General features: G+C 43.5%; 1 protein-coding gene across 1 annotated transcript in view; it reads right to left on the bottom strand.

The window, feature by feature from the left end:
- LOC134542060 (solute carrier family 2, facilitated glucose transporter member 1-like) overlaps positions 1-13850 on the bottom strand; it is a 37355-nt gene extending 23505 nt beyond the window's left edge. The window contains exons 1-4 of the mRNA XM_063385983.1: positions 13654-13850; positions 11193-11300; positions 8548-8773; positions 5709-5842 (exon numbers count right to left, since the gene is read on the bottom strand). Of these exons, the coding sequence (XP_063242053.1) occupies positions 5709-5842; positions 8548-8773; positions 11193-11300; positions 13654-13659 (474 nt within the window). The 5' untranslated portion in view covers positions 13660-13850. The remainder of the gene's footprint in view (positions 1-5708; positions 5843-8547; positions 8774-11192; positions 11301-13653) is intronic.
- Between the last annotated feature and the right edge of the window lie 805 nt (positions 13851-14655).

Below are 14655 nucleotides of genomic sequence, written 5' to 3'. Positions count from 1 at the left end.
GATTGCAAATGCCAATCAAATTGGGAATTGCAATCTGTCATGTCCACCATTTTGGCCTCGGCTGGTATGATAGCACAAGCCCCAAGTGCGCCACCCCTCCTACACAATCTATGGTGGCGAACGTTAGTTCGCCACCCGCCCCTAGATGGCAGACAAAGGGGAATGTGAATTAAGGTAACTTTGTCTATCTGCCCAGCCTAATTCAGGACAAATATGTAAATATATAGTGTTGTGACAAGAAACCTGTTAATGATACAAGTGAATGTAAAGAGTATTGTAATTCGAATATGTATGCACAGGAAGGGTACAGATGTGCCCTCCCTACTGAATATGTACATACATTGTATATTTACCCTGGCTGAGCTAAGCCAGGCAGAAAGCTCTTCCCAGTAATTCTGGGCCAATAAAAGTGACTGAATACTTGAGCAGTATTGTTTTAGGCAGCGACCTCTCTGGAGGACTGCTCCTCCCCCTTCCCTCCTCTGGTAGGCAGCGACCTCTCTGCAGGACTGCTCCTCCTCCTTCCCTCCTCCTCTGGTAGGCAGCGACCTCTCTGGAGGACCGCTCCTACCTCTCCCTGTGCTTGGGCAGCGACCTCTACTTAGGGACCGCTCCCGCTCCTCACCTCTGCCCGATATTCCCCTGCTCTTGGGCAGCGACCCCTGTTCGGGGACTGCTCCTGCTTCTCCCCTCTGCCTGGGACAAGTCAATTTGGCGCCCAACATGGGGCCAGTCAGCTTGGATAACCTGAGGACCACGCCCTGCCTCTACGAGAGCTATCAGCACAGCCGGAGCCACATCCACTTCCAGGAGTGCAGAAAACACCTGGTGGCACCCAACCCAACTGAAGGATGTCTTCTGGATCCTGTGCCGCACCTCGCTGCAGTGCACCGGATGGACCCAGCATTCCCTGTGTATGCTGCAATGCCCAGTTTCACCTACAATGCCTTGGTATCGTGGAACAAGTCAGTGAACAGGCATATATCCACATATGCCAGCCCTGCAGACAACTTCTGGTAGAGAAGAAGCCAACAGTTCCAGCTCCCCGGCACTGCTTCGCGCCGAACTGCCCGGAGACAGCCCTAGTCATCGTCACCTGCCAGGCCTGCCATCGCGACTACCATCTCGCCTGTCTAGGCTGGGAAGATACACCACTGGACCTTGCTGGGATGTCGTTTACCTGCGCCCAGTGTAGAGTGAATCCCAGTTTACCTTCAAGTACAGGATCTGCAAGTGTACCTCGGCCCTTTAGAGGGCAGGATCATGAGGACCCTGTGCAATCTGTCCACCAATGGGAGCAAGCCCTACGGGCACATGCAATCCACCCCACCGAATGGGTGGACCAGATAGGCCCATTACTACTTGGGGAAGCCTCTAGATGGTGGAATAACCATGAGGGGCTGTATGACACCTGGGAAGAGTTCACAGGGGGCTTCCTGAACCATTTTGGAAGCCAATCAAGACTGGCAAAGCTTACTGCCCAATTATATGGTACCAAACAAAAGGAAGGAGAGGATGTCGAAAGTTTCTTACTACAGAAAAGAAAACTTTATAAGAGGCTACACCCAGGGAGAGACCCAAATGAATTTCTTCCTACCTTGTTGGAGCTGGTGCGGCCCAACCTACGGCCATTTCTACGGCATCCGCCTCCCGAGAATTTATCCGAACTTATGGTTCGAGCCACTGCCGTGCAGCGAGACTGTCTCGAAACTAGGGGCACTGTAACAAGTAAACCTTGTTCACCACCAACCCTGGTACAAGAATATTCTACCCCCAACAAAAGGTTGCCGAAGTGTTGGCAATGCCCTGAACAACACTTTCACAAAGACTGCCCACTGCTCCGCTGCCAACAGTCTGAAAGGAACAGCCTCAACACAGTAGACCCCTGGAGGGAAAGAGTGGTGCCAACGAGCCCTACCCCTACACCGAAGGTAGAAGACCTCAACTCCCAAGCTCGGCTCGAGGGTAGACCGACCCCGAGCCTTATGTGCGTACAGCACCACCCACAACAAGAACTGCCAAGAGTCAAGGTGCAACTGGACTCACAGCCCATTCAGGCTCTTATCGACTCAGCCGCCACCACTAATTATGTGCGCGAGAGTGTGGTGCAGATAATAGGGACCCCTATTAATTCCCAACCCCAAATGGCACAGCTTGCCACCCAGGGATCCACCATGACCTTACTGGGCAATGCTGTGGTACAATGCTACATAGCCGATATGGAGATGGAGAGCCCATGTTTAGTCGCAAAGGACCTTCGAGAAGAACTTGTGCTGGGCCAAGATTGGCTCACGCAGCAGCAGGCGATATTGGACTTTGAAGATCAAACTATACACTTCGGGCGAACGTCCCGCCGGACTCTTGACTGGGGCACCAAAGGAATGGGTGACCTGAATGCCCCTAATCAAAGTGGTGTTAACCCTAATCCTGGAATCTGCACTGAACAACACAGAGACCAACCTATGGTTGTGTTGACGCAAGGGGACCAGAGACCTCAAGAAATTCCTTCCCTTCGCTCTGCCAGAACCAAGCTAAGCCAAAATAACTCGGGCAGTGGTTTTCAGTGGTGCCAGAAAGGAGGAACCCCAAAGGGGAAATCGACCATGCAGTCATGGAGACAGCCGCTGAGCGGCACCCTCTCAAAGGCAAGATGCCACTGGAAGAAAGAGCCTTTTCCAGACCAAGGAATATGGTTTCCCCAGAACAGGATTCACCTGCAGCCATGGAGACGGAAAACAGATCTGTCCAAAAACCCCGAACCCCAGGAACCTACTAGCCCCTCTCCACCAGGACAACTACCTCCAGGACCCTACGACCATGGGAACGGCTGGGCAGCCCAGCCCGCTACCGACTAACCTCCGCGAAGTGTAGTGGCCAGTGTAGAGGAGCCAGCCCTGGGACTGAAGCCCAGCGTGCTGACTCCTGGCATGTGCAACGATCCCAGCCAAGGCCACAGAGGGAGGGGGGCGAATTGTCATGTCCACCATTTTGGCCTCGGCTGGTATGATAGCACAAGCCCCAAGTGCGCCACCCCTCCTACACAATCTATGGTGGCGAACGTTAGTTCGCCACCCGCCCCTAGATGGCAGACAAAGGGGAATGTGAATTAAGGTAACTTTGTCTATCTGCCCAGCCTAATTCAGGACAAATATGTAAATATATAGTGTTGTGACAAGAAACCTGTTAATGATACAAGTGAATGTAAAGAGTATTGTAATTCGAATATGTATGCACAGGAAGGGTACAGATGTGCCCTCCCTACTGAATATGTACATACATTGTATATTTACCCTGGCTGAGCTAAGCCAGGCAGAAAGCTCTTCCCAGTAATTCTGGGCCAATAAAAGTGACTGAATACTTGAGCAGTATTGTTTTAGGCAGCGACCTCTCTGGAGGACTGCTCCTCCCCCTTCCCTCCTCTGGTAGGCAGCGACCTCTCTGCAGGACCGCTCCTCCTCCTTCCCTCCTCCTCTGATAGGCAGCGACCTCTCTGGGGGACCGCTCCTACCTCTCCCTGTGCTTGGGCAGCGACCTCTACTTGGGGACCGCTCCCGCTCCTCACCTCTGCCCGATCTTCCCCTGCTCTTGGGCAGCGACCCCTGTTCGGGGACCGCTCCTGCTCCTCCTCTCTGCCTGGGACAAGTCAAATCTTTCAAACTGAAATTATGTATCGGTCGGGATCATGGGTATTCGAGGAATGAGGACATCTTCACCTTTGAAAGGCCCTGTTAAAATCGTTTCTTCCACTACGTTATTCATTAATTTCTTAACTGAAAGTCATGTGCCTTTGCAGAGTTTTGGCTGATTAATATTCCGCAAGAGGATAATTGGCACACCTATTTTCAATTTAAGTATGTGTGGTGGTATCCCGGGCAGATCAAGTGAGTTTAAAAATTCCGTTGGATAATTATCTACTTAATCTGCTTCCACAACGGTGTCTATCGACTTATATGTAATTTCATCACTTTGAATACTGTATTGAATAACATTATTAAGTTGATAGACATATTTATTCTTTGCGGCAAGGATAGCTTTTTCACTGAGCCAATCGTGATTTCTATGATTTTTTTTTTAATGTCAGGAAATACTTTTTCGATCAGTTCTTCTTTCGATGTTACTAAATTACAAAAATGATCGGGAAATGATATTCGTCTAGACGTCTCTTCGACTGGCAGCTGTCCGTTTCCAATTTCCAGTAACTGTCGTGAGAATACCTCAGCTGATGGATCATTCTGCATAGAGTATTCGTAGTCAACTGCAATGATTGATGCAATTGTTGTTATTGGCGATAGAAAATATTAATTAAATTAAAAATTAAAAAAAAAGGTATAGGGTCTAAGGAGCTCAAAAAATGAATAGCCTAGAACCATCTACATGAATTCCACATCAAGTGGTGATAGACCCATACAAAACATAACCTCTACTTACGATTTGGATAACGGCGCAGCTCAATCGAGACACGATCACACTAAAGTACCTCATTCATATTGTATAATTAGTCCCATACCGGTAGCTACGCTTAGTCATTTTATAATTATTGCACCTCACAATATAAGCATTCTCATTGTATAAAGCCATTTCCTGCTCGCTTCACTTGACTTAGTTTTTTCCATTGCTAAGAGAAATCCTTTGGCATGGAGAAACGTTTCCATAACAGAAAATGCATGTTTTTTGTTTTTATTGGTGAGAAAACACATTAATAAAATGGCAAAGTTATTTTTTCGCAGTCGCGGGTATGTTGCTGACGTGAAAAGTAGATAAAAACCATCCTTGATGCGGGTTGTATATAATGGTAAAATTTCAGCTCGATCGGTGCAGAACTTTTTGAGTTTTTGAAGCGTACACAAACCAACATAACATTTTTATATATATAGATTATTCAGAGAATCATATAATTTTAATTTCACAATTCAAAATGAAGCTCCCGATGTAACTCTCTATTTTGTATTCTCTGTACTTGAATTTCAAGCTGAATGTTTTCCTCTGGCATTTCAAGCATTAAACACAAATGCTTCGAGCAGAAATTCCAATTGACTTGACACAAACCTGTTGTAGGAAATGATTTTGTGCTTTTCTGTGTATAAACACTTTAAATCAATCATCACATGTTCAGAACCAAAATCATTATAACTATTGGCAATTAATTTTCGTTTAAATTTACAGGTAGGAATCAAAATTGAAGGTGCTAGAAGTGTACTATAGGTATAGGAAACGTATTTAAAAATCCTAGACATGTCTGGAAATATAAAAGACTCAAAAATCCATATAAATCTCAACAATTAATAACGAGTCATTTACGAACAATGTGATTGGCAGCTAGCGTGCACAATAGCACAACTTACCGCCATGATGGTCGAACAACAACTTTTTCTTCTTCACCAGTAGGTGAAGTGATCTAAATGATCAAAGTAACGATAGCTAATTTTTTTTAGTGAGCTGTATATTAACTACAACAATATGGCCTTATCTTGATCCATGGTAGTTATGTACCTTAGTGTTTTCTACCTTCAACCTCGTTTTCATATTATATTCGTTGGTTTCCTGCAGGGCCGCCAACCTTGGTAGGCAGCCTACTTCAAAACCATGCGCTGCTAGCCAGCAGGAAGTTCAAAAACCACACGTCTCTAGCACTGCGAACTAAATTTAGCACACACTATTCACACGTCCAAACGAAATGCTGTAAATTATATCTTGTTCCTTGGACTTACAGCTCCTCTGTGCAGCTTCGGAGAGATCTCGGAGAGATACATGGGACAAAGACCGGTGTTGAGGCCATTGTTGATCCCAATAATGAATCTCCCGATGAGAAACATCTCGTAGGATTTTGCAACCTTACACGTTCCTGTACAAAAAAAAAAGAACAGAATTTTTTTTACATGAGCAGATAGCGGTGCTCTCAAAGATCGTTATTGAATGTTAGCATAATGATAGATTTTAAGTTATAATCCACTTAAAAAAGATTTCTTAAAATAAATTCTACTTTGTTTGGAAATTTTAAACTATTCCAATTATCTTGCTAGTTTAATCTACGAATATAATTAATATTAAAGCTTATGGCAGTAGGTAGTGACCTACTTGAAAAAAAAAGTGTACAAAATGAGTAAAGACACAAAAGGTAATCTATTTAGTGAGCTGTGTATTCACCACACCACCATGGGCTTAACTTGATCCATGGTAGTCGTCCAACTTCGTGTTTTCTTCCTTTAACCTCATTTTCACAATGAGCATCCTCTCACACGAAGAAGGGTGGGGGGGGGGGGGGGGGAGGATTATAATGGTCGCACTGCCGATATTCTTGGAAACAGACAGCTGCGTGTAACCAAGACTCTTGATCGGTAGTGGCCAGGATAAGCTTAATTGCCCTAAGTACGCTTGAGAAATTTTAATGCTGTGTTGGCGGAACAATTAGCGAGAAATAAAACGCTTATTGAGAGAAACACGGACGATTCGACCACCAAACTGTTAAAAAATTTTACTTTAATTTTATGAATAACGTTAGTTACAAATCATCCAGGGATCTTCTTAAATTTACCTTTATCTTCGTAAATGTACAGGTACTAAGATCGCTTACTTTAAACACGAATTTACAATACTCTTGGAATATTATCAAAATATTCAAAAAATTGTATATAATTCTGAAAAACAAAAAAATTTAAATTTCTTTCACGTGTGTCTCTTACTGTCGAAACAAAACTTGGAAGTCCAAATACGGTGTAATTTCTACGAAGATCCAGTCATCAAGAATCACGAACAACTCTGCAATTTAATACGAGGTAGGGTAAATTCTTTGTTGAAACATAAATTTTCTGTGATTTCTAACAGAGTATAATGCCTGAGCTGAGAATGGTAAATCGTGTGCTGTAACAACCATTTTCCAGTCATCAACGCAACTCGATGGCGTACGGTTTAGAACTCTTCCTTGCAACCTAAAGTATCCGCGAATGTATCTGGTCCCTACCAACGAAACGATCGAATTGGCTTGAATTTACAGGGGGACTGTGGAATCTTAATTTGCGGGTCATCGGAAAACCTTGGATTTTTGCAGTAGCTGTACAGTTATAAAATTAAATTCTGCGTGTACGAGAATATAGGTCCATTGGCTATTAATTGGATGCTATTTCTGCTGTAAGTCAAATCCACGGTCCCAATAGTTCTGAGCCGTGTGTGGTGTTAGAAATAATCGATGGCCCAATTAACACGTGACAAAGAAACACGCAGGTTTTTTAAAAACAAACGCAGATAGCTGCGCTGTTAGATTCGTTTTATATCTGTGCTTGTTGCGTAAAAGGGGTTAAGTCCAAATTTATAGTTTTTTAAAAATCGCGATTGAAAATTATCAGGTTTCTTGAAGTCAGTTTTTTTAACTTTATTAACTGCTTTAGAACTTTAGAAACTTATTTACTGTTTTGAAATAAATTAAAAATAATTTCGCAAACTTGCCTGTGATAATGACTCATTGTTAACCATTTGTGACATAACCTCCTTTACGCAACAAGCTGCAGGGTAGCCAAGCGCCCCATACACTAGCAGATATGCTCGCTGCATGGCCGCCACCGCACACTACACGAGCATGCTCGTCTCTTTCTCTACAAAGACAGTCGGTGTTGTACTTGCATAATGGTTGCAAGTAGCATTGCACTGTTTGGCGGATTTTTGTTTGTTTGGATGTTCTAATTTTTCGCAGTTCAAGACGAAAGCTTGCACGTAAATTGTCAATATTTTTTCTTCACAAAGTCGACATCGGCGTCTGGAAAACATTTCTCTGGCTTTTTTTCACCAGCTGTTCGTAGCACTCTCGTTTTATATGCCCACTGACATATTTCTTACTCCCTATATCCAACACTGGTCGAAGAGTGCGATATAAATTTATGAACTCCTCCCAAAAAAAATAAAACTGTATTGTAATTAGAAGACATGACGATGCGGCAACAGACAGCACACTCGCTGTGGGCTCGGGGCGAGCATGTCGGGACCTGCCACTCACTGGCGGATATGCTCGGTCCGGAGCCCGGCTCGGAGGGAACTGCCATCCGACGGCGAGCCGAGCATGCTCGGTCTGACAGAGGCCGGACCAGCCCACACACTAGCAGATATGCTCGGTCAGGGGCTCGGCTCGGAGGGAACTGCCATCCGACGGCGAGCCGAGCATGCTCGGTCTGACAGAGGCCGGACCAGTCCACACACTAGCGGATATGCTCGGTCCGGGGCCCGGCTCGGAGGGAACTGCCATCCGACGGCGAGCCGAGCATGCTCGGTCTGACAGAGGCCGGACCAGCCCACACACTAGCAGATATGCTCGGTCAGGGGCTCGGCTCGGAGGGAACTGCCATCCGACGGCGAGCCGAGCGTGCTCGGTCTGACAGAGGCCGGACCAGTCCGCACACTGGCGGATATGCTCGGTCAGGGGCTCGGCTCGGAGGGAACTGCCATCCGACGGCGAGCCGAGCGTGCTCGGTCTGACAGAGGCCGGACCAGAGGCAGCTAGTGTACGGGGCGCTAGGGACAGCCGGGCGCGGGGGAACCAGGGACCGGCAGGAGGACAGTCACCGTAGATGGCGGTGGCGACGAACACCAGCACGTTGTTGACGAGCAGGCCCCCGCGGCGGCCGAAGCGCTGGGCCACGGCGCCCGTGGTCGCGCCGCCCACCATGCCGCCCACGCACATGACGGCCACCACGCCAGACCACACCCACGTGATGGTGTTGTCGTCCACGTCCTCTGGGGCCAGCCCGCTCCTGTCGCCCGCCACCTGGCGGATCCACTGCTCCAGCACCTGGGCACCCGGCATCCGCGGCGCTGCACTGCGCTGCACTGCACTGCACTACACTGCACTGCACTGCACTGTACTGCACTGCACTGCACTGCACTGCACTGCACTGTGCTGCACTGCACTGTACTGCACTGCACTGTGCTGCACTGCTCTGCACATGTACTGCACTGTGCTGCACTGCTCTGCACTGCACTGTACTGCACTGCACTGCACTGCACTGTGCTGCACTGCTCTGCACATGTACTGCACTGTGCTGCACTGTACTGCACTGCACTGCACTGCACTGCACTGTGCTGCACTGCTCTGCACATGTACTGCACTGTGCTGCACTGTACTGCACTGCACTGCACTGCACTGCGCTGCACTGCACTGCACTGCTCTGCACTGCACTGTACTGCGCTGCACTGCGCTGAACTACATTGTACTGGACTGCACTGAGCTGCACTGCACTGTAATTCCCTACATTGCTCTGTACTGCACTTCTCTACATTGCTCTTTACTGTACTGTACTGCACTGCACATTACATCATAGGGCGTGGCCTCACCCAGCAAAGCGTGCTTGTGTCGCTACCTCCAGGACTTTGCGAAGAATATTATTTAAAACAACGGGAGTTCAGAAGAAAAGTTGCAAGCATTGCCCAGCTGTGTGGACACAGAAAATTATACCCTAATGAATTACCTCAATGCAAATAGTAATGCAAAAAAAATAACGAATGAACCTAGATCATTGGCTCGCGGCCAGTCACTACACTAACTACTGCTTGGCTTCTGGGTCGAAGCCACGTCAGTATCATTGATTGTGTGCCCAACGTTTCGGCATGCCTTGCTCCAGGCATCTTCAGTGGCGACTGAAAACTAAAGGGTTGATATTTTGGCACAGTATTTACATGGTGCCATTCACAGCCGAGCTTCTGCACATTCTGTTTTTATTCGAATAGAATATAAAAATTTTCTAATATCGAATATTTTTCGAATCAAATTTTAACATACCGCGAAACATTTTTTTCATACTTTACAGGTGTCCAAGAAAAACTGGTCTAAAAACAGAAAAAAGAGATGTATAGAACCATAATGGAGAGGTGTAAAATGAAATAAAAAAAACCTTATTTATCCAACTAATTATGTAAAATAGAATAACATTAATAATTTTAAATTATAATCACACATTATTGCTACATATAAAAACAATATATGTATAATGTTGCAGAAGACAAATAAAATTTTCTCCATAAATCAGTTTAGCTTCATACATTGTTTAAAATTTTTTCAATTAATTTTTTTTTGTAGTTAATTTTCACTTGGTGTGTCTATTCGTAACAAAAATTTATAAAAAATGTGATTTGAAATATTGAATTGAATATAAAATTGTTCACGAATATCGAACATTTGCTGAAACTGGCAGACCGCAAAGTCCCTGTGGGTGGCCGCGATCAGAGAATGGCCTGGCCAGTCAGAATGGGCAGTTAGGTAAATATGTAGTTCAGCGGTATTTGCGAAAAAAATGTTAAAAATCCTAAAATACTTTTATTATATGCTCTTTCACTTCCTCTTTCCATTAAACCCGGTGGAGATAAGAAATTCCAAATACTTTAGGAGATATCGAATTTTTTAATTTTCATAGTTGAGCGATATTTGTTAAAAAAAAATTAAAAATTCCGAAAATACTTTTATTCTATGCTCTTTAACTTCCTCTTTTCATTAAACCTGGCAGAGATAAGAAATTCCAAATACTTTAGGAAATATCGAATTTTTAAATTTTCATCACAATACCCGTGCATTCATGCGGCTTTCACTATTGTTTCTTGTTTACGAGTATGCATTTTTTTTTTTCGCGACGTAGGTGAACTACATAATTTTCTACTATTGGCAAAGGAATTGTACCCGCCTCTAACTTAGGTGAGTGTTTAACGTTTCAAATTTTAATGTTATATTTGTTATTTGGATATTGTTGCGCAAGTAATAAGTAAAAAAAAAAATTACGTGAGTTCCTACTGTTCATCCTTTGTCCCGGTTTGTTAGGTCAGGTCAGTTACACTATAAATAGGTACTTTAAAACTAAACAACCATTAAAATTAATTCACATTATTTTTAATGTCCGCTTAGTTTCAAAGTATTTATAATGTAACTGACCTGACCTAATCGAGCATTTTAATTAATTAGGCATTCACGAACACACGGAAAAATAAAAAAATGGTGACGGTCGAATGATAGCACACGTCATGTATTGCAAAATAAGAACGGCGATATCTCCTAAAGTATTTGGAATTTCTTATCTCCACCGGGTTTAATGAAAAGAGGAAGTGAAAGAGCATATAATAAAATTATTTTCGGATTTTTAAATTTTTTTTTCGCAAATATCGCTAAACTACATATTTACCGGCAGTTATCTATCCTTCCTCCCCTCCATCAGCGGAGCACTCACCATCTGCGGAGGGTTGACCACCACCCCGTTGTACCCGTGCTGGAAGCCCGACCCGAAGGCGGACATGATGACGGTGAACAGCAGGGATCCCGTCATCCCTTGGATCCCCTGCGAACACAACACGGAGGAAACTCGTGCACACTCCATGTTAGGGTTAAGTGGGTCAGGCCCAGCCATCGCGGATTTTTCCCATCTTTTTGGCTATAATTCTGAATTTTTTAAAAACAATTTATAACGATTTTTTGGCGCGGCATATCTCCCATACCTTGCATATCGTGTTGCAAACCACACACGCACTAAGAGGCCATATAGTTGGTACGTGCCGCGTGGAAATAACTTATTATTCCTCTGGGCGACTAAAACTGTCATCACACCGGTTTACAAGTGTTGACTTCAAAAAACAACCAAAGCTAAGTCCTAGTATGCCATGTCAAACAAGAAAAAAATTAGCACAAAAGCCTTATTTCAAGTGAAATAAAAATATTTTAAGGCGCAAGATGGCTAGGACCTTATCTCCCTCTTAAACAGCGCAACGCAACTCGCTAACGATCCAATTGGTTCTAGATTGTATTGACTTGTGACTCAGTGATGTGGCTCAATGGTGAGTCACGTGATTCGTACATCGCAGGACACGGTTTTGAATCCCGCTCTGGGCTCTACGGTTTTCCGTAGTTTCTGGAAATCATGCCAAGCGAATGATGTGTTCGTTCCTTAAGCTGGAGTCACAATGCCACGACGGAACGACACGACAAATCCGATTATGCGTCGTACATCGTTCCAGCACGACAGACTTGATGGCGTCGGGTCACAATACCACGACAACATTAACACGACGAACTCCAATATGTGGCTTTCTGCAAATGCAGTATAGGATGCGCTTAGATCAGTTTAGTCCTTTTGGAAATCTTATTTTCCTGTTGATAGTTGATGTGCCTAAAAATATAACATTAAGTCATCTCTGGCACAAAGTGAGATTAAGCTTATTTTAAGTAACAGGGGGAAAAATAGGTCTGCTGTTAGCTGCGAAAAAATTAAACAACGTAATATATAGTTGAAACCACACTAAAAAAGTGAAAATGTACCTGAACGTAAAACAATTTTTTTTTCGGCATAAAGATTTATCAAGTAGGTAATAATTTTTGAAGTTTAGTTTTCTAAGGTTTCCTGTTTGGATTCCCGCCGAGCGGCACAACACGACGAGATTAAAAATATAACCTACTTCTTGCGGGCCGTTCGAGAGCGTATTTTGTGGTGTTGACGTCACCGCGACCTTGTCTTTGATTGGCGTGTGTCGGGGCTGTCGTGGTATTGTGACTCCAGCCTTGCTATAGGCCTGTGGCAACCAACTGGTGGCCAGCGACATGGCTTCTAACAGCCCGCCTGGAAAATATTTTAGCAAAGAAACATTGACATGTACCTATAGGCCCTGTCGTGTTTAACCTGAAACATTTTAAAACACATAACACTATGTAATTGTTTGTATATTTGTTTATGCTTAAACAACAGAAATCAGTCTTTAAATACTTCCTACAAACAAAACTCAACCATATTAGGCTTAAAAGTCTAATAAGTTGTTATCAGACACCATGATATTTTAACAGAAAATTTAAAAAAAAATTAAATACATCTAATTTTTCATGGTAATATTTAATGGATTTTGATTTTTGATTTTTTTAAATATATTTCTTTTAAGAGAAATATTTTACGGTTAATCATGCTCCACATTGCGTTTATTATTTACTCAACAAACGTTAAGAAAATGCTGCAATACAATTTAATATTAATTAAAATGTATCTAGCTCTCAGATTATTTTGAAGAATGATATCTGACCCTCGAAAAGACAAGTTGGTCATCACAACTATAGGCCATGGCCTATTTCCCCCCCAAAATCAATAGTCTGTATACGGATAAATACGGATAAATGAAATATTTAAAAAAGAATGCATTACTACAATGCATCAGAAACAATAAGATGCCGTCGCTCTTCACGTAATGGTATCATGCTGTCTTAGTTTTCGTTCCTTCTTAATAGTTCGATCGTGTGTAGGATCACTATGAACGAAGCGCAACTATTTTTAAGTCAGACATAGGACGTCCAAATGCACACAAAACCACTTTCTCCTCGTCCCACGAAAGTGCGATAAGATTTTTCTCTCTTGAATGGCCTGTTGCAAACCCAGACACACAATGTCAACATCTACCTTGTGTTATTATCCCATATATTTCGCTTCGAATATGCGCCTGGTATTTTTAAATAATTTGACTTGGTTCTATCCATTGTATTCGGTTTTCCTCGTTTAAATTGAACTATTCTATCAAGGATACTTTCAACTATACTAGGTTATTCAATAAGTTCCTCACGTGGCTATCTCTTTCCCACATACGTAAATTGCCTCACACGCATAAAGATAAGGCTCCAGCATTATTCCATCTCTGTCACACTGGCCAAAGGACACTTACCAACATGTTGCTATACAGTTTCCACCAGTTTAAGTCAAATTATGAAATTGCCTTTTTAATTATTAGCGCACAGTATTCAATTCAAATGTGAATAAAGAACTGACTTCACCAACCATATTAATAATAATAACAACCACAGCATAGAAAGCAAACAAGTAAATATTCTTTAAACCGTACAGGCAAGGAGAAAGTAATAACTAAAGTTGTCACTTTAAGATACTATTAGCGCTTTGACAGGAGTGTTTGTGCACTACATCGCTCTTAACAGTTAAGTGGTGGACGTCACGCCGGTACTTTGCAGTGCACAATGATGGAATTGATCTTATAGTAAGGTATTACTAGGGGCAGGCATTTTTCGCGAAAGAAATCTGTGCTACCATTAGACTGCAACACGGTATGCCCGCGTCAGCTGTTTCTTCCTCGTGATTGGCGGCCGTCTGCGAGATAAGCAGTTGCCTTATTTCACCGAGCCATTCAGGACGCGTTTGCTTCCGAACTTAATTGTTGTGATTGGTGTGCTGACAGTGGACAATGTACCCGAAAGAAACTCACCCAGTAAAGAAATATAGGTGATGCTACTTTGTTCTGACTCTCAACTAGTCTCGAAATGTTTTCGCGAAAAATACACGCCCCTACGTATTACGCACGTACTTTACCTAGGTTATAGTTATGTACTAAAACGGGATAAAAACAACTGTTTTATTGTGATTACTTTACAATCAAAACGTGTATCACGTGACTAGTTCAATGATTCTGAATTGATAATGTGGTGATACGCCGTCTGGGTCCTGGACTTCGCTCATGACGAAAAGGCAATGGCGTGACCAGGCGCGCTCACAGGATGATTGTGTAGTGGTTTACAGTTGCCATCTGTAGCGTGGAGATTTACAGAATAATGGTTAAAACGCGCGAAAACATCATTCAGACAGGAAATAAAAAAATAACGCCTTCCTTGGTTAAAAATAACCATTTAAAATTATTGTATAGTAAAAAGTACCCATA

The sequence above is a fragment of the Bacillus rossius genome, chromosome 1 (genome assembly GCF_032445375.1).
Source record: "Bacillus rossius redtenbacheri isolate Brsri chromosome 1, Brsri_v3, whole genome shotgun sequence".
In the NCBI taxonomy this organism is placed as follows: domain Eukaryota; kingdom Metazoa; phylum Arthropoda; class Insecta; order Phasmatodea; family Bacillidae; genus Bacillus; species Bacillus rossius.
This window is presented reverse-complemented; position numbering and strand designations above follow the sequence as displayed.